General features: G+C 42.7%; 1 protein-coding gene across 1 annotated transcript in view; it reads left to right on the top strand.

The window, feature by feature from the left end:
* BRF1 (BRF1 general transcription factor IIIB subunit) overlaps positions 1 to 14,274 on the top strand; it is a 157,923-nt gene that overhangs the window by 80,622 nt on the left and 63,027 nt on the right. The window contains exons 8-11 of the mRNA XM_088539541.1: positions 5,962 to 6,088; positions 7,652 to 7,691; positions 7,781 to 7,873; positions 8,562 to 8,840. Coding sequence (XP_088395667.1) covers positions 5,962 to 6,088; positions 7,652 to 7,691; positions 7,781 to 7,873; positions 8,562 to 8,840 — 539 coding nt within the window. The remainder of the gene's footprint in view (positions 1 to 5,961; positions 6,089 to 7,651; positions 7,692 to 7,780; positions 7,874 to 8,561; positions 8,841 to 14,274) is intronic.

Below are 14,274 nucleotides of genomic sequence, written 5' to 3' on the forward strand. Positions count from 1 at the left end.
GGGGTTGGAAATCTGGGATACCAGAGCCTATCATCGAGGTCAGGATGCTGAAAGGAGAGGCTCGAAGAAGAGAGGTTGTGCTGTGGTGCAAGTAAAATCCATGTCCAAACCCGGGAATTCTGTCATCTGATGAACTGAGAGGCGTTTCCGTAAGCCATTGGAGCGCGGAGGAAGGTGGAGGATGTGCAGGAGGGCAGAGCTGAGTAAGAGCCTTGGGTTGATGTGGCACACAGAGAGGAAAGCGGGCAGGTTCCTCGGGTTCAGGAGCCGCTGGTGCTTCCCATCTCATGGCAAACGAGCAGCCGTGGAGCTTGTGCACTGATCGCTGCTCTGGTAAACGAAGAAATTAAGCTGAGAAATATTTGATGTCTCAAGCTAAATAATTTGAAGTGGCTTATAAATGATTTCTAGAAATCTTTCTGGTACAGTGGGCTAAAAGTCACCTTTATCCATGCAAGTTGGAGGTGCCTATCTCTGCAAGTTGGATTGTCTGTTTTAATGAAAAAGGCTTTATTTTTGAAGAATCCAATTCTCAGGCAATGTTACTATCTAAATCCTACTTCTCTACAGATAGTAAGCTAATATATTCATTAGATTCCTTATGTATTTCAGTACTTTGTACTTCTTTAATATTGGCATTTCAAAATTATATTTTCTGTTGCTTTTGGTACACTAATTAATTTATTAGCACTAACTCAGACTTAGATCTTGTAAACAGTTTTCTGTGGTTTTCACTTTCCTCATCCGAGTGGCTCTATTAAGAAATGAAGCTGTATGCTATTTTCCCTTTTCCAGGAGATCATAGAGTGCTTTAACATGCTGCAGTGGAGGAACCAAGGTAATGAAACGAATTTTTAAGGAATGCTAAAATACTTTGTTTCATTACTATGGTGTAAACGGTTGACTGGTGAGGGGGGAAGGAACTGGACAAAAAAAACCTGCAGGTTTTCGACTGGCAGGTTATAGGGATGCTAAGGAAGATCTGTCAGTGAGCTTATTAGTGGGCTAGCCATGTGCATAAATGTTAACCAGGGTTAACCGGATGAAACTATTTGCAGAACTCTAAAAATTATAGTAACAAATTTGTCATAATTTTAAATCTCTATTTTAATGGAAGCAAGTAAAAGCAACTACTTCTTAATGGCACTTTTCATTGGTACAGGAATAAATCTTTCAAGGTTTCCATTCTCTAATACTTAAAGAAACCACAGCGAGTTGCCAGCAAATGAATACAGTAAATTACTAGTCACCAATTAATTTTCAGTAAGTGGCTGTGTGTGCATGCTCCTAGTCCATTGCAAAAGAGCAGGGAAATGTATTAATGTAACATATCATGGAATTTGTTTAAGTGAAAATATTTCTCTTTGCAGTTGCATTGGGCTAGGAACAAAGTAATTTAGTGCAGTTCAGGCGATGAATTGTAAATTGTAAAACCATAGTAACAAGATCACTTCTGATTTTGTGTTTAGCTTTGATATTGAGATACTTGCTGATGGAGTTTTAAAATACCTTTCTCATGTAAGAATATATCGAGTTATAGATATGTACAGTGATTATCTATGAGGAGGCTACGCTTTGGTTTATTTTCATGTCAGTGAAGACTGCAAAATAGTTTTTATATCACGTAGGAAATATTAAGTAACTAGTTCTGACATACATCCTGTATTAAGTGTCACTGTTAGGGTATGTTTTTGCATACTTCCATAAATAGTTCCTGCATAAGCGGTGTCTGGCACAGAAGGAAAAACAGAGGGAGAGAAGGATGATGCAATAGGTGGTCACATTTGTAGTGAGATAAATAGCGGTTGCCCAGGGCTTGCCCCAGCAGCGGGAGCTGTGAACGTGGCCCATGTTAGCGAGCGCGCAGGTGGGACCCGCACGCAGCGGAGGTGAATGCTCTGCTGGGACTGTGGTCATGGAGTGAAATACTGTGGCGCTTCGCTGAGATACAGATCGGTTCCTTGCCTTTCCAGAGTCTGCAGATGCTGGCAGTTGTCAAACTGGCTCATCTATCTTCTAAGATATTTGTAATTAGGATGGCAGTTCAGATTGTGTAGATAACCAAGGTCCAGCACGAGATGCCTCTTTTTAAGCTGTCTGCCTCCCAACAACTGGACGGTGCTTTGTGCGTAAAGGCGGTGAGATGCTACATAGATCTGCGTATGCAGAGGTAGCGAGCTGCTGCGTGGCTGACCACAGTTCTCTGCCCCCCTGCCAGCTTGGTGGGCACTTTCGGTCGCTGTCCCCCTCTTTGGGCTGCAGAGGGGCAGCCAGTGTGGCCTCCTCTGCTTTGGTCCTGCTGAGAGGTCCATCTTGGGCTTTGGCTTCCTGGGCTCCTGAAGCATTTGGGCTGGGCTCCAGAGGACCCTGCATGGTTAAGGCCTTTGTTGTGTCCCACTCCACCAGAATTGCCAGGAAATGTTAAAGCCAGCGCCCCGTGGGAGTCTTCTCCCTCTTAGCCACAGTCTGGATTCAGAAATCTCCCCGGATTGGACAGGCTCCCCAAATCAAAACAAAATGCAAAAGAACATTGCTCATAACTTCAAAATGACTGACCCATTTTCCCTTATTGGGAGCTAAATTAAGTGTGAATGGAATCGGTTTGCTGTTCTATGCACAAAAGTGCTTTATCTGCACCCGGCTTGAACAAAAGCCGTGGAATTTTTTTTTTCTCTGGGAAAAAAAAAAAAAAAAAAGGTTGAGGTTAGAGGCAGATGACACCAAGGTCTGGAAAAAATTTTCTCCCAAAGGAGTTTGCTTGAAAGAGCCTGTGAGAAACTGTAAGAGGAGCGTTTATACTGGAAGTTGAATCTTAGCCTGAACTGTAGTGATTGCCTCTGCTGCACCTATAAATAGAAAATACTTGTCTGCCAGTTTTCGGTTTCTAGAGCCCTTTTGAATTAGTGCCAAAGAAATAATATCTTAATTTGTATATCTGTTTATTTTCCTCTTTCTATGCATGGCTTAAAACGGCTATTTTTATCAGATCTGTTTAGATTAACAAAAGTACAAAATGAACTTGGATATCATTTTTATACGTAACTTAAAAAATAGCCCGTAGCTATTTTTTTCGTGGTGAGGGCACTCCCTTGCCCCTGAAATTATCATGCTTGTAATTAAGGTTGCGTCAGGTTTTGTTAGCTGCCAAACTGCTGTTACCTTGTTTGAAGCCGCGGAGGCTGCGGCGTGCATCAGTGTGTTGCCTTGGTGGCATGTGTCCAAACACTGGGTAAAATTAAAGAAATGTTTAAAAATATGTAGTCAGAGCATCAGCCAGTGAAAAATGTTGAGGCAGACAGGTGGTTGGCAAGTGCAGGTATTTATTTGTATTGATTTGAAGGGGAAGACGTTGAGCGGGCAGCTCTGCCTCCTGCAGCGCCTTAGGGAGGCTCTGGGCCCAAGGCCAGGCCGCGCGGCTCCTGTTCCTGCCATGGCCGCATGCCGGTCGCGTGACGCTGGCTGTGGCACCTCTGGTGGTCGCCTCCCGGAGCAGGGACCGCGTGTGGCTGGTGGGGGCCAGGGAAGGACACAGCCTGCAGAGATGCTGGTGCCTGCGTTGGGCGGCTCAAGCCAAGCCACGCTGTGGGCTTGAGCTCCCCTCTGGCCTGGCCAGCTCCCCTCTGACCCGGCCGGCAAAGACCACGCGAGTCCATGCCGTCCCACTGCAGATACGCTGCGGGTGCTGGGGTTTTAGCTCAGGGCTGGAGCCAGAGCCCAAGCTCAGCCTCATGCAGGCTGTCTGCAAGGTGGCTCACTCTTGGGATGACGTATGGTGACAGGGTTGGTGCAGGGTGAGTGATATTTGGTGTGTGATGGACCAGGCGAGCCGTGGGGGTGGAGGAGCTGAAACCCGGGCATGGTGGCCTCGTGCCCTACCTTCCTTCATCAGCAACTGGCTTTGCCACTGACGTTTTCTTAGTTGCTCTGCACGCTTGGCTACAGGGCAGTCGCGTGAAGAGACTGAGTAGTTAAAGGATGATGGCTGGGAAACTCTATGCTTCTAAAATGATTTATGGATTTCATATTAAATGAATCTTGAATTAAAATAGTAGCAACGCTACTGTAGCCACATTTTGCCTCCATCCTGGTGGATGAGGCTCTCTCCTTGAAGATGGGTGATACATGCTGGAAGTCTGTTGTGCTGAGAAGGGTTCATTTTGTTCATTAGAAGCTGGATGCTCCCACTGCCAACAACATCTCCCTCTCCTGACAACTCTTCTTTCAAAGAGAGGAGGAGAGAGCCAGTCAGCGATGCTCTAAGGGAAGATTTCGGCTGTCAGGTCAAGGAAGAGATTTTGGGCTATCAGTCACTCTCAAGCACCTGTCGAATTTGGTGCTTCATGGAGATGCCCAAACTCGGGAAGAGAGACTAGATTCGGATACGTCTTTCTCCTCGGCAGTGCTGGTGTCAGCTGGCACAGCTCTGTGCGTGCTCAGGATGCCGCTCGCTCCTGATTTGTTTGCCAGACTCCTCCTATGCGTTTTGCAGCAGGAGATGTGCCAGTGGCTTGCAGGCTTTTCTCTGGGAACAATATGCCTGTAGCAAAGGATGCCGTTGTTACACTGATGTCCTTTTGGTTCATGTTGTTCTCCTATTTATAAAGTGGAGAAAATGCTTTCTTCCCTCACTTTGCCTTTTTTATTTAGATTGATTTCTGTTTATAACCCGAGGACTCTCTCATTTGTGGAGGTAGATAACTAAAATAATACAGGCACTGATACTGACTTAAGGAGAGAGTGTAAGTGCGATCAGGTGCTCTTGACCTTGGCATTTGAATTGGAGCTTGTTAGAAACTGAATTTCTATCCTAGAGAAAATTCCTGCTTGGTATGAACTTTATTTATTTATATATTTGAATTGGAGGCAAAAGATAAAAAGTGTTTTTGGTTGGCTTTGAGGAGGGAAATTCTTCAGGGTCCTGTTGTTTTGGGAGCACTGAATCACAGTCTTTTAGTTTCCTGGCTTTGCAGGTGGAAGCTCTTGACAGCTTTACTTCCTCTGGAAGATGGGAATATTGCAGCGAAGCAGCTGCAGGCCCATCACTGCAGTTTTCCCATGGAAAATGTTGATATTATTAAAAGGGCACTTTCTGTCAGAAGAGCTTTCTGCCAGACGTTCCCTGACCTGCCTTTGTGCTTAACCTTTTGTCTTGTTTTCTCCAGCTGTAAAATGGATATGATCATTCTCAACCACCTGTATAAAACACTGGAGTTTGTGGATGAAATTGTGGCAGAAGGGTCTCTTTCCAGTTTCAGTCTTTGAAAGTTTCAGCTAGTTTCATGGTAGTACCCTGTGCACCTCGTCTTCTCTCTCACATAGGTAGTAACTTGAAAAATGCAAACCTTGAACAAAGGCAAATTACCTTGTTATCCGATTATAGGCAGTTATCTGATCTTTGCAATGTGCTGATGATCCCTTTATTTCACAGCTGCCTGTCTGTGACCTGGGAAGGTCATTTCTTGTCCCTCTTAAAATCGATCAAAAATATCTTACTTTAACATTTGCTGTGTGGGAATTAATCATGCTAATATATTAAGAGTATTTTTGAACATACTTTTATGCTCTAATGGCAGACATTTTAGTTTGGGCATCTAGTATATTTTGGCGTTGATTGCGAAAGCAGCAAGATAGGAGGAATGACCTGTATTTGTCATCTCAATTTGTTAGCCTGCATGTAATTGAGCTTAGTGGCTTCCCCATTTCTGGTTAGCGTTTCTTTATCAAAAAAGTTTTATTTTTTTTCACATAATATAATAAATTAAAGGCTAATTTTTGATATGTGAAGGTGTTTACTCAGGAGCAGAGAAAACTATTAGTATCACTTCAGTTTCAGTCTCTTCTATGTTTGAGCCAAAGTTTCTAAGAATGACATTTATTCTGTAATCAAGCAGTTTGACGAGTTTCGTTATTTTTAAAGATACTCTTAAAGTGTCACAGTAATACACTCTGTACCCTCTGTAGGTTGACAGAGTTTGAAGATACACCAACAAGTCAGCTAACCATAGATGAATTTATGAAGATTGACTTGGAAGAAGAATGTGATCCTCCTTCATTTACAGCAGGTCAAAAAAAATTGAAGATACAGCAGGTGGGTGCTGAACTTGATGGCCTGTGTATTTCTCTCCACTCTTCTCCCTTCTTTATATCCCTTTTTGAATTAGTTAATATTAATTCCTGACTGAGCGGTTTGGTTGCATCTGTTTTGAGGTTCTTAAGAGGGGTGCATCTGTTTTGAGGTTCTTAAGAGGGGTGTTAACATATATGATGCCTATAAACTTAAGGATAGGTTTTGCTTGTTTTAGTAGCTGGGCTTCCCAGTAAATAGAATTGGAGAAGTTTTTGTTCCCTGTCATTTTTTCTCACTCCTTGAGGGAGGCATGCTCTTTCTGGTGTGTAAATATCTCCTGACCAGGGATCAAAGCATGTGAGTCAACTGCTGCAGGGAGTGCTGAGCTCTTACAGTGCTCTTAGTGCACACCCAAGACCTTTGTTGGAGTAGAGAAGCAGTAGCCAAGCTTCTGGTTTTTGCAGAATAGCAGCATTTGGTGCTTAGCAAATGGTTGCTGAGTTGCAGATAAGGGCTCAGTAACTCTGCCCCGGTGCTGTCTCCGCTTGCAGGATGCTGCAGTTGCATCAAGTGCTGCTCTTTTCTTTATGCTCCCCTGTGTGTGCATGTGTGGTTCTCTCCTGGTGCTCCGAACTTTTATCCAAACTCCAGATCTTTGGTCTTCAAAAAATTGGAGTCTGTCATGTTACCAATGAAGCCCAACTTGTGATGTGTAGATCTTGGGTAGCTGTCTAATGTCTGTATTTTCTTTTATGTGCATTATGTGCATATGTGTATTTTCTTTTGTGATGCACCCTTCCATCCTATTCAGCGAAGATCAGAATTGGGAGGGTATATGCTTTTTAATTAAGGAACCTTGCATTTTTTTCATGGAGACACCACAATTGGGAGAACTGCCATTGCCTATATCATTTTTTTTTTCACATGCACGAAAACACATACCCTAATTGCTTTAGTCAGGCTACTTATTTTATTCGGTGGTATGTAGCACATGCTGCCACAGAGACTAGGTTTAGTGTGTGGCTTCATTTCTTTGCAAAGCCTGAACTAAAGCTGGCTCCAGAGGAGAAGATTCTGTAACCATCCTAGCCACATCTTACATTATTCATGTTTCAGGGTTTTGCTTTTAATATTCTAAATATTATACTGTCATTTAAAGATCTGCTAGCATGTTTGTGGTGTCCTCGAGAGTCTGTTGGGTGCTGCCAGTACAACAGTCTGCACTGGTTTGTGCGCTGTGTTCAGTGCTGTCCTCCTGCTTCCTTGCATCTACAGACACAGTTGTAGGCACTGAAGAACTGGAGCTTTTATTTGCAGTTTGCCAGAATCGAGGTTCCTTTAGAGATATCCGGTCTATTAGAGAGACAGAGGTTGGTGGATAACCCTTGAAATTGGTCAGCATTTTGAGGCTTGTCCATCTTAGCTGTCTGACACTAGGAAGTAGATTGAATTGTGTTTCGAAACCTGCTTATTGCTTTTAAAATACCGTGCTGTTGCATTTTGGAATATATACTTCACAGATAATACAGAGGGGGTTTTTTGAGTAACTGCACATTTAATTTGTTTTGTTGGTTTTTATTTCAGCTTGAGAAGGCGTTATCAAAAAAGCTGGAGGATTTTGAAGGTATAAGTCATATTCAGCATAACATATCACTCATTTATACTGAATTACATCAATGGTGGCTGAGTTCTATTTTTATTTCGTCATTACAGGTGAAATATCAAGCTATCAAGATGAAATAGAGATTGAATTAGAAAATAGTAGACCAAAAGCAAAAGGAGTATTTGCAAATTTCACTAAAGATGGTAAGTCTATAAAATATTGTGACTTAAATAATAATGGGTTCAGATCCTGTCTTAATGTGTATGAAATTTATTGTAATAACTGCGATCATATATATGCTTGTACTGAAAAAGATCTGTATTTATCATGCTGGGGTTCTGTCTGCTTTTGGATGCATATTATTAGTTATTGCAAATATCAGCCGTCACAAAAAGGCTAAATTGTTCATTTAAATTACAGTTCATTAGTGACTTCAGTCGTTTTTCCTTCCTGATACAGTGTGCTTGGCATTAGTATCTGAGAGTGCTCTTTTCAGCATCAGACGTGTTGTGGGCCGGCACCTAGGGCCTTCTGTCCCTCAATCCCCTAGTTGATGAGTTGATGTGGAAGGGCTTTGTACAGGTTGAATTGGCTATTTTTTATTCATAATTATTCTGGTAAGTAGTTGGCTCCTGTCGCAAAACCCAGCCACATTTTGATAACACAATGCATCTATTTTTGATGATGACTGCATTCAGAAAAATATCTTTTAATAGCCAAGATAATGAATTTAAAGAGCATCTGGAAACTGTATAGTTGTACATTGTAAATATTGTGCATTTCTTCCACAGTTTTTCTGCAAAGATTTTTATTCTTTAAGAGAGTGCCTATTTATTTAGTTTCTGTAACAGATGGTGTGCAATGATTTGTTGGTTTTTTCCCCCTGTTCAGATTCTATAGAAGATAATACCTCTAGCATATTTGGAGAGGAGGAGGCAGAAGATGAGGAACTGGAAGCAGCTGCTAATCACTTAAACAAGGACTTTTATAATGAACTTCTTGAGAAGGATCGGTTAAAAACAAATGCAGACGGGGAATGCAAAAATGGGAAAGAAGCTCCTGTAAGACCACCCGCCCTGGAATCCTTGCTCGGCCCGCTCCCCACCGCAGCTAGTCTTGGCATAACGGAGTCCATAAAAGAGTGCATATCCACTAAGGAGCGGGAGCCTGGTGAGTAAGAGAGCGATTCAGTATGTGTCTGAGAGGAGAAATGTTGGACACGTGCAGCCAGTTGTGGTTGTGCTGTGCAATTTCCATGTATCTTTGGTTGTTACTTTGACTGCACTTCTGTGAGGTGCTCTAGTATAGAGATATAGGAGTCAGGAGACTGGCAGTCGGGAGAGCAGCAGTCTGAGACGTTGGTCATGGACATGTGCTCCTCAGGGAAACCTGGAGAGCCTAATGTTTTTCTGAAGCTTGAGAACAAATGTTTCTTAGGCAAGTAGGTTTGCAGTCATAGGATAACCGATGGGCATATTTTGAGCCATGGAGACTCAATTATGAAATTGGAAGAAGCAAATTCCTATAAATATAACTGGAAATTGTCACCCAGGCATAAGAATTTTCGATCAAGGCAGGCTTGCTCAGGATACATTTTATTGGAGATGTGATGCAGTCTGTCTCTCTTACTGAGAGTCATCTTTTGTCATTTGCAAGTGGCAGATATTTAAAATGTTTGAAAGAGAAAATAAATGGTTGTATGTCTTTTTTTTTTTCTTCTTGATGCATATTTTGATATATATTTTGTTTATTATGCTCCATTTTTGTTAACACCCCCAAATCTCTCTGGGGCACATAGCACTGCATAGAACAGTTAGGAGCAGGACCGATGACTGAAGCCAGAGCCGTACGGCAGTACTGCAAAATCCAGTTAATCATCAGGCGCATTTTTTGCTTTTTCTTATTTGTGCTTGAGCTTTATGGCCATTACATTTATTTTTATTTCTTCTGCATCTTAATGAAACTGAGAATTGAACATACTTAAAGGACATTTTATCCTTTTCTTTATCATAGTTAATTTTTCCGTCACAAAATACACCTGTCTGGATTGTTTTTGTCACTGGAATCGGGAGTTGATTCACTAGAACATTTTGATCTCCAAACTGTTCTGATGCTAATATGTGTTTAACGGCATCTACTTTTAATAGTGTAATCCCTGCCTCAGCAGATGAACTGAATGCATTCAGGCTCTTGTTATGTTGGCATTTGCATCCCAGAAATGGAGCTGGGTGATTGCATGTTTATATTTTGTGCAAACGAAATCATATAGAAACAGTTGACCGGTTTTGTTTTTGTTTTTTAATTATGATTAAGAAATTTTATGGCTCACGGCTTGTCTTTCTCCAGGAAATCAGTGGTTCATGTCTAAGAGAGGTCAGTAATGGCTAGAAGCTGTTGTTGTCTGACTAGCCAATGACCTGTAAAAATGAGCTTCCAGTGATGGACGTTTCTCAGCTGGCATCGTTATTGACCATTTTAATGGATGGGCTGAGGATTAAGTGAGATGAAACTAAGCTAGTAGAGTCAGATACCTTCCTCTGGGTCGGGCTTCAGGCAGGTGGGCAGGAGAACGCACGGCTGCTCACGCCGTGGCTTGTCTGCATTTTGCCTTTTTTCTTCCCCAAAAGTGGCGGACTTGCCAAATTAACTGACTGTTCAAAACCCAAATAGGTTTCGGTGTATTTGTTCTCTTTGAACGCATCCAGAAAATCACTGCAGCCATTTGAACAGGTACATATTTTCTTTGTGTGCTGTGGAGATGGTTGCAGAATTACTGGTTTGGTTGTGCATTGATTGTAGGTCCTGCCAGAAACCGTTTTTTTTCTTTTTGCAGTGGCTCTGGTAATTTTATACCTTAAAAAGTTTCTTGTTAAATGAGATTCACTGCAGGGTGGGTGCACGGTGGTGCAATTCCCTGCCTCCTAGCCCTGCAGTGTGATGCTGGGTGCAGCTGCAAGAAGATGTGGGTGAGCATCATCCCTTTGAGGCCCTGGTTTCCTCTGGGAAGTTGTGTGCATTCCTGAGCAAGTTGATGAACCTTGGTGTGTTTTGGAGGATCGATGGTGTCTGGTGATGTGGGCAGACTGGGAGATAGACCTTGGTGACAGATGGCACCTGGTCTGAAGGTGTCCCTGTGTGGCAGCACCGAACTGTGCTGACAGAGCCCGTATCTCCGTGTTCTGCACATTAAATCAATAAATTAATTCTCTGAAGCTTTGAATAAAATATTCAGAACGTTTATAAATATAATTAGTGAAGGGGAAGGGAGCCAGAAGAATATGCTCAGCCTTCACATCTGACTTTATTGCAAAGTCGAGTTGTGAGCAAGTATTCCCAGTTGAATTGAAGCACCCTAACTACCTACTACATGTTATATACACGTGGCCCAAACCTTCTCCATTTTATAGTGTGATTTTTTTGTTGGCTAGTTCTTACATAGAATAAGGAAGATTTCCTGTAAAGATGCCTCCTATAACTCATTTGTGTGTTGTAGTTCCGAATCCCTCTGGAAAACAAGTGTTGATGTTTCTGTCACCGTAGACAAGGATGTCTTGAATTCTGCTCCATAATTCCAAGAAATCAAAGATTTGTACTTAGAGGCAGTATCTTCTATCAAGCCAACTGATATAGCTGGAAAAATCAGACTATTTTCAAGCCCTGCTTCATGTCTGAGAAAGAAGTGGCAGTTTTCAAAGCTAAATATAGGTTGAGAGAAGTTGTTTGCAGTTTAATTTGTGATGGCTCAATTACAGATCATCTCTGGAAATGAGTAGTTGGTACCTGTGGAGGGGATGCTAGTGGGGAGGAGGAGAAGATTATAAGATTATTTATTCTGCCTATTTAGATTTAGTTCAAAATCAGTCTGGATTTGTCCTATGAATTTGAGTGTAACTTACTGTGTGAATGGTAAGTTGGTCATAAGTTTGTTACAGAAAGTCCAGTGGAAAAGGCAGAACATCAGCATAGCATTGCACCCTCAGGGTCAAACTTTGGCCTTTTGCTACAGTTGAGGAAATCATGAAACAGAGGCTGTTCCTCCCTTTGCTTCCCCCTTAACCCTGTGATCTTGCACTGTGCAGAGCATCTGGGGTAGGGTGGGCTGGAGACCTTCACCACCTTCTTATTTCCTCTGTTGGCGTCTGCGTGTTGGATGAATGGATGGGTGCATGGATGGATGGATGGATGGATGGATGGATGGATGGATGGAGGTGTTAAGTCGAGCCAGTGCAGTGGCTGGAAACAGCATGCGTGGTGCTGCAGGGTGAGGATTCACCAAAAACTTCCTGGGGAGGCCCTGAGAACTTGGGCAGGTGGCCCTGAAATAGGAACTCAGCTACAGGTGCCATCTGTGCAATTTTTAGCCTCCTTAAAGGCAGGCTATCTTCTCTCTTCCTGTAATGATCTCTTTCTTCCTCAGGAAAAAAAAAAAAAGTCTGCTGTAGGAACCTTCTCCAAAGTCTTTTTATTTGGCTTTTGCATGTGGTAACTCAGTTTATAACTGCCTACATCAGCTGCTTTGGGAAATCTTCCACCTTTGTGCTACGGTGGCTGCAGCAACAGCAGAAGGTTTCTGCTTTCACAAACTGCTTATGCAGATAAGACTTAGGTGCAGAGCTGAAGTGTTAAGGGATATTTAGTATATTTTTTCTGCACTCATAATTTGTGTTTGAGCATTGTGAGTGTCTATGTAAATTTTTTTATGGAAAGCATCGTATTTTAGCAAATTTGCATTACAAAGACAGCATGTAAGGTACTGGGTTAATTAAACTGAGGCAGTAAAATGCTTAGAATAAACACTACATTTGACTCTCTTTCCTACAAAGTATTTTAATTTGGAGAGACATTTAAGCTGAAATCTGTTTGAGCCTTTGCAAACTGCTGCCTTGTTATTCTTCATAATAAAAGGGCTTTATTGTGGGAACAGTGCTTCGGAGCTGGAGATCTGGTAGATCAGTCAGTCCATTTTCATGGCAGTGCAGCATCCCAGCACCCTCTCCACAGGGATATGTGACCATCCTGATCTTGAAGTTTCTAAAAACAAGGCACTGTTTATTTCAGGAGACTGCCACATTCAAATACCACGGGCTCTGTTCTCAAGAAATACATTCTTACACATAAATTTCCCCTTTTGTAATTTATTTTTAGGTCCCTTAGTACCACTTTGAATAATTCATCATCTCTCTTGGTGTTTGTGTGCTCCTGAGCTCTGCAGACTCTTTCCCTGCCCTTCCCCTGTCACATTGCCAGGCTGTACAAAGTGGATCATCTCTTCTTGCCACACAGATCAGGTTGTAAACTTAGTTCTGGCCAGGGTGAAAATTGAGGAAGGTCTAGCAATAACAGGGAGAGGGAAAATGCAGGGTGCAACTTGCAGGCTGACTCTATACGATTTACCTTAGGTAATCTAGGTAGCGTTCCAGGCTTGGTTCAGTTTTGTTTTGAATCAGAATTCACACGTAGTCCTTTTGGGCAATAGTTTCCAGTGATGGGTGTGAGGTGGGAGGTGACATGCTGCCGCACGTCCTCCTGAGAGCGAGCGGCTTGTGCAGGGCGAGATCACTGTGCAGGCACCGTCTTGCGCGGGTTCGGCGCCCAGCTGCCTGCGCGCGGTACCCAGCGAGCAGAGAATGCATGAGAGAGGCTTTGGGCTTGCTCTTGCTCCTAATTAATAGCTTGCTCGTTTATTACTCCTTGTGTTTATGCCTCCGTTTCTGCTGGCGGCATAATCTAATGTGGGCTGAGGTCAGAAGATGTTTCCATTGATTTCTGTGGGCGTTAAGGACCTTGCGCAGACAGCTTGCATCGATCCCTGCTAGCAGCACTTTGCAGCTCACCTGAGGGCTGTGTGAAGAGCGGCTCAAGATGAAGTTGTGTGGGAGCCGCTGGGCTGATCACCACCACCAAGGGTGGTTTCTCCTCCGTCTTTCGCCCCACGGGGTTGATGGGGAGGCTCATGGCTGCCCTGCCTCTTGCCGTCGCTTTTTGATAAATGGAATCATTTAGACTCCTGCTACGGGTTGGTTTCTTCTCCTGTTATCTTCCTGCCTCCCTCAGATGTCGTCTGAGTGCATCAGTGCCACCCGCTTGAAAATATATGAATGTATATGTGTATATAAAAGTGTATAAAAAGATATAATCAGTAATTAGGGAGAACATTATGAAGCCCTATTAAATCATAATTACCATATACATGAGAAATAGAGCTGCTGAGCTGAGCCCTAATTATGTTATATATGCAAAGTACACTTGGTCATCAGTGTAAGCGTGCGTGTCCCCATCCTAATCACTCTTCTTGCTCTGACTTTAATGGTGCCATCGCTTTTGTGGTTTTAAGCACCACCTGTGGGCACTGGCAGCCTGTGTGACCTGCCAGGTACCAGCTTCTTCATGCGATGCCACTTGGAGGATTCGATCTTTTCTTTATGCTCTGTTTGCTTACTGGAAAGTATTTTCTGTGGCAGGACTAGCTCTTTACCAATTTAAGAAATAAGCAATAAAGACCTTGATACAAGCTAATCTTTCTAATCTAGCTTCTATATTCCTATATTTGGCAGTCTTGATAGAGTGTATTCCTGATTGAACCTTCATTATGGTGTTAATGAGA

Source organism: Tinamus guttatus, unplaced genomic scaffold (assembly GCF_059628265.1).
Source record: "Tinamus guttatus ecotype Peru unplaced genomic scaffold, ASM5962826v1 Tinamus_guttatus_pri_ptg000048l, whole genome shotgun sequence".
NCBI lineage: Eukaryota > Metazoa > Chordata > Aves > Tinamiformes > Tinamidae > Tinamus > Tinamus guttatus.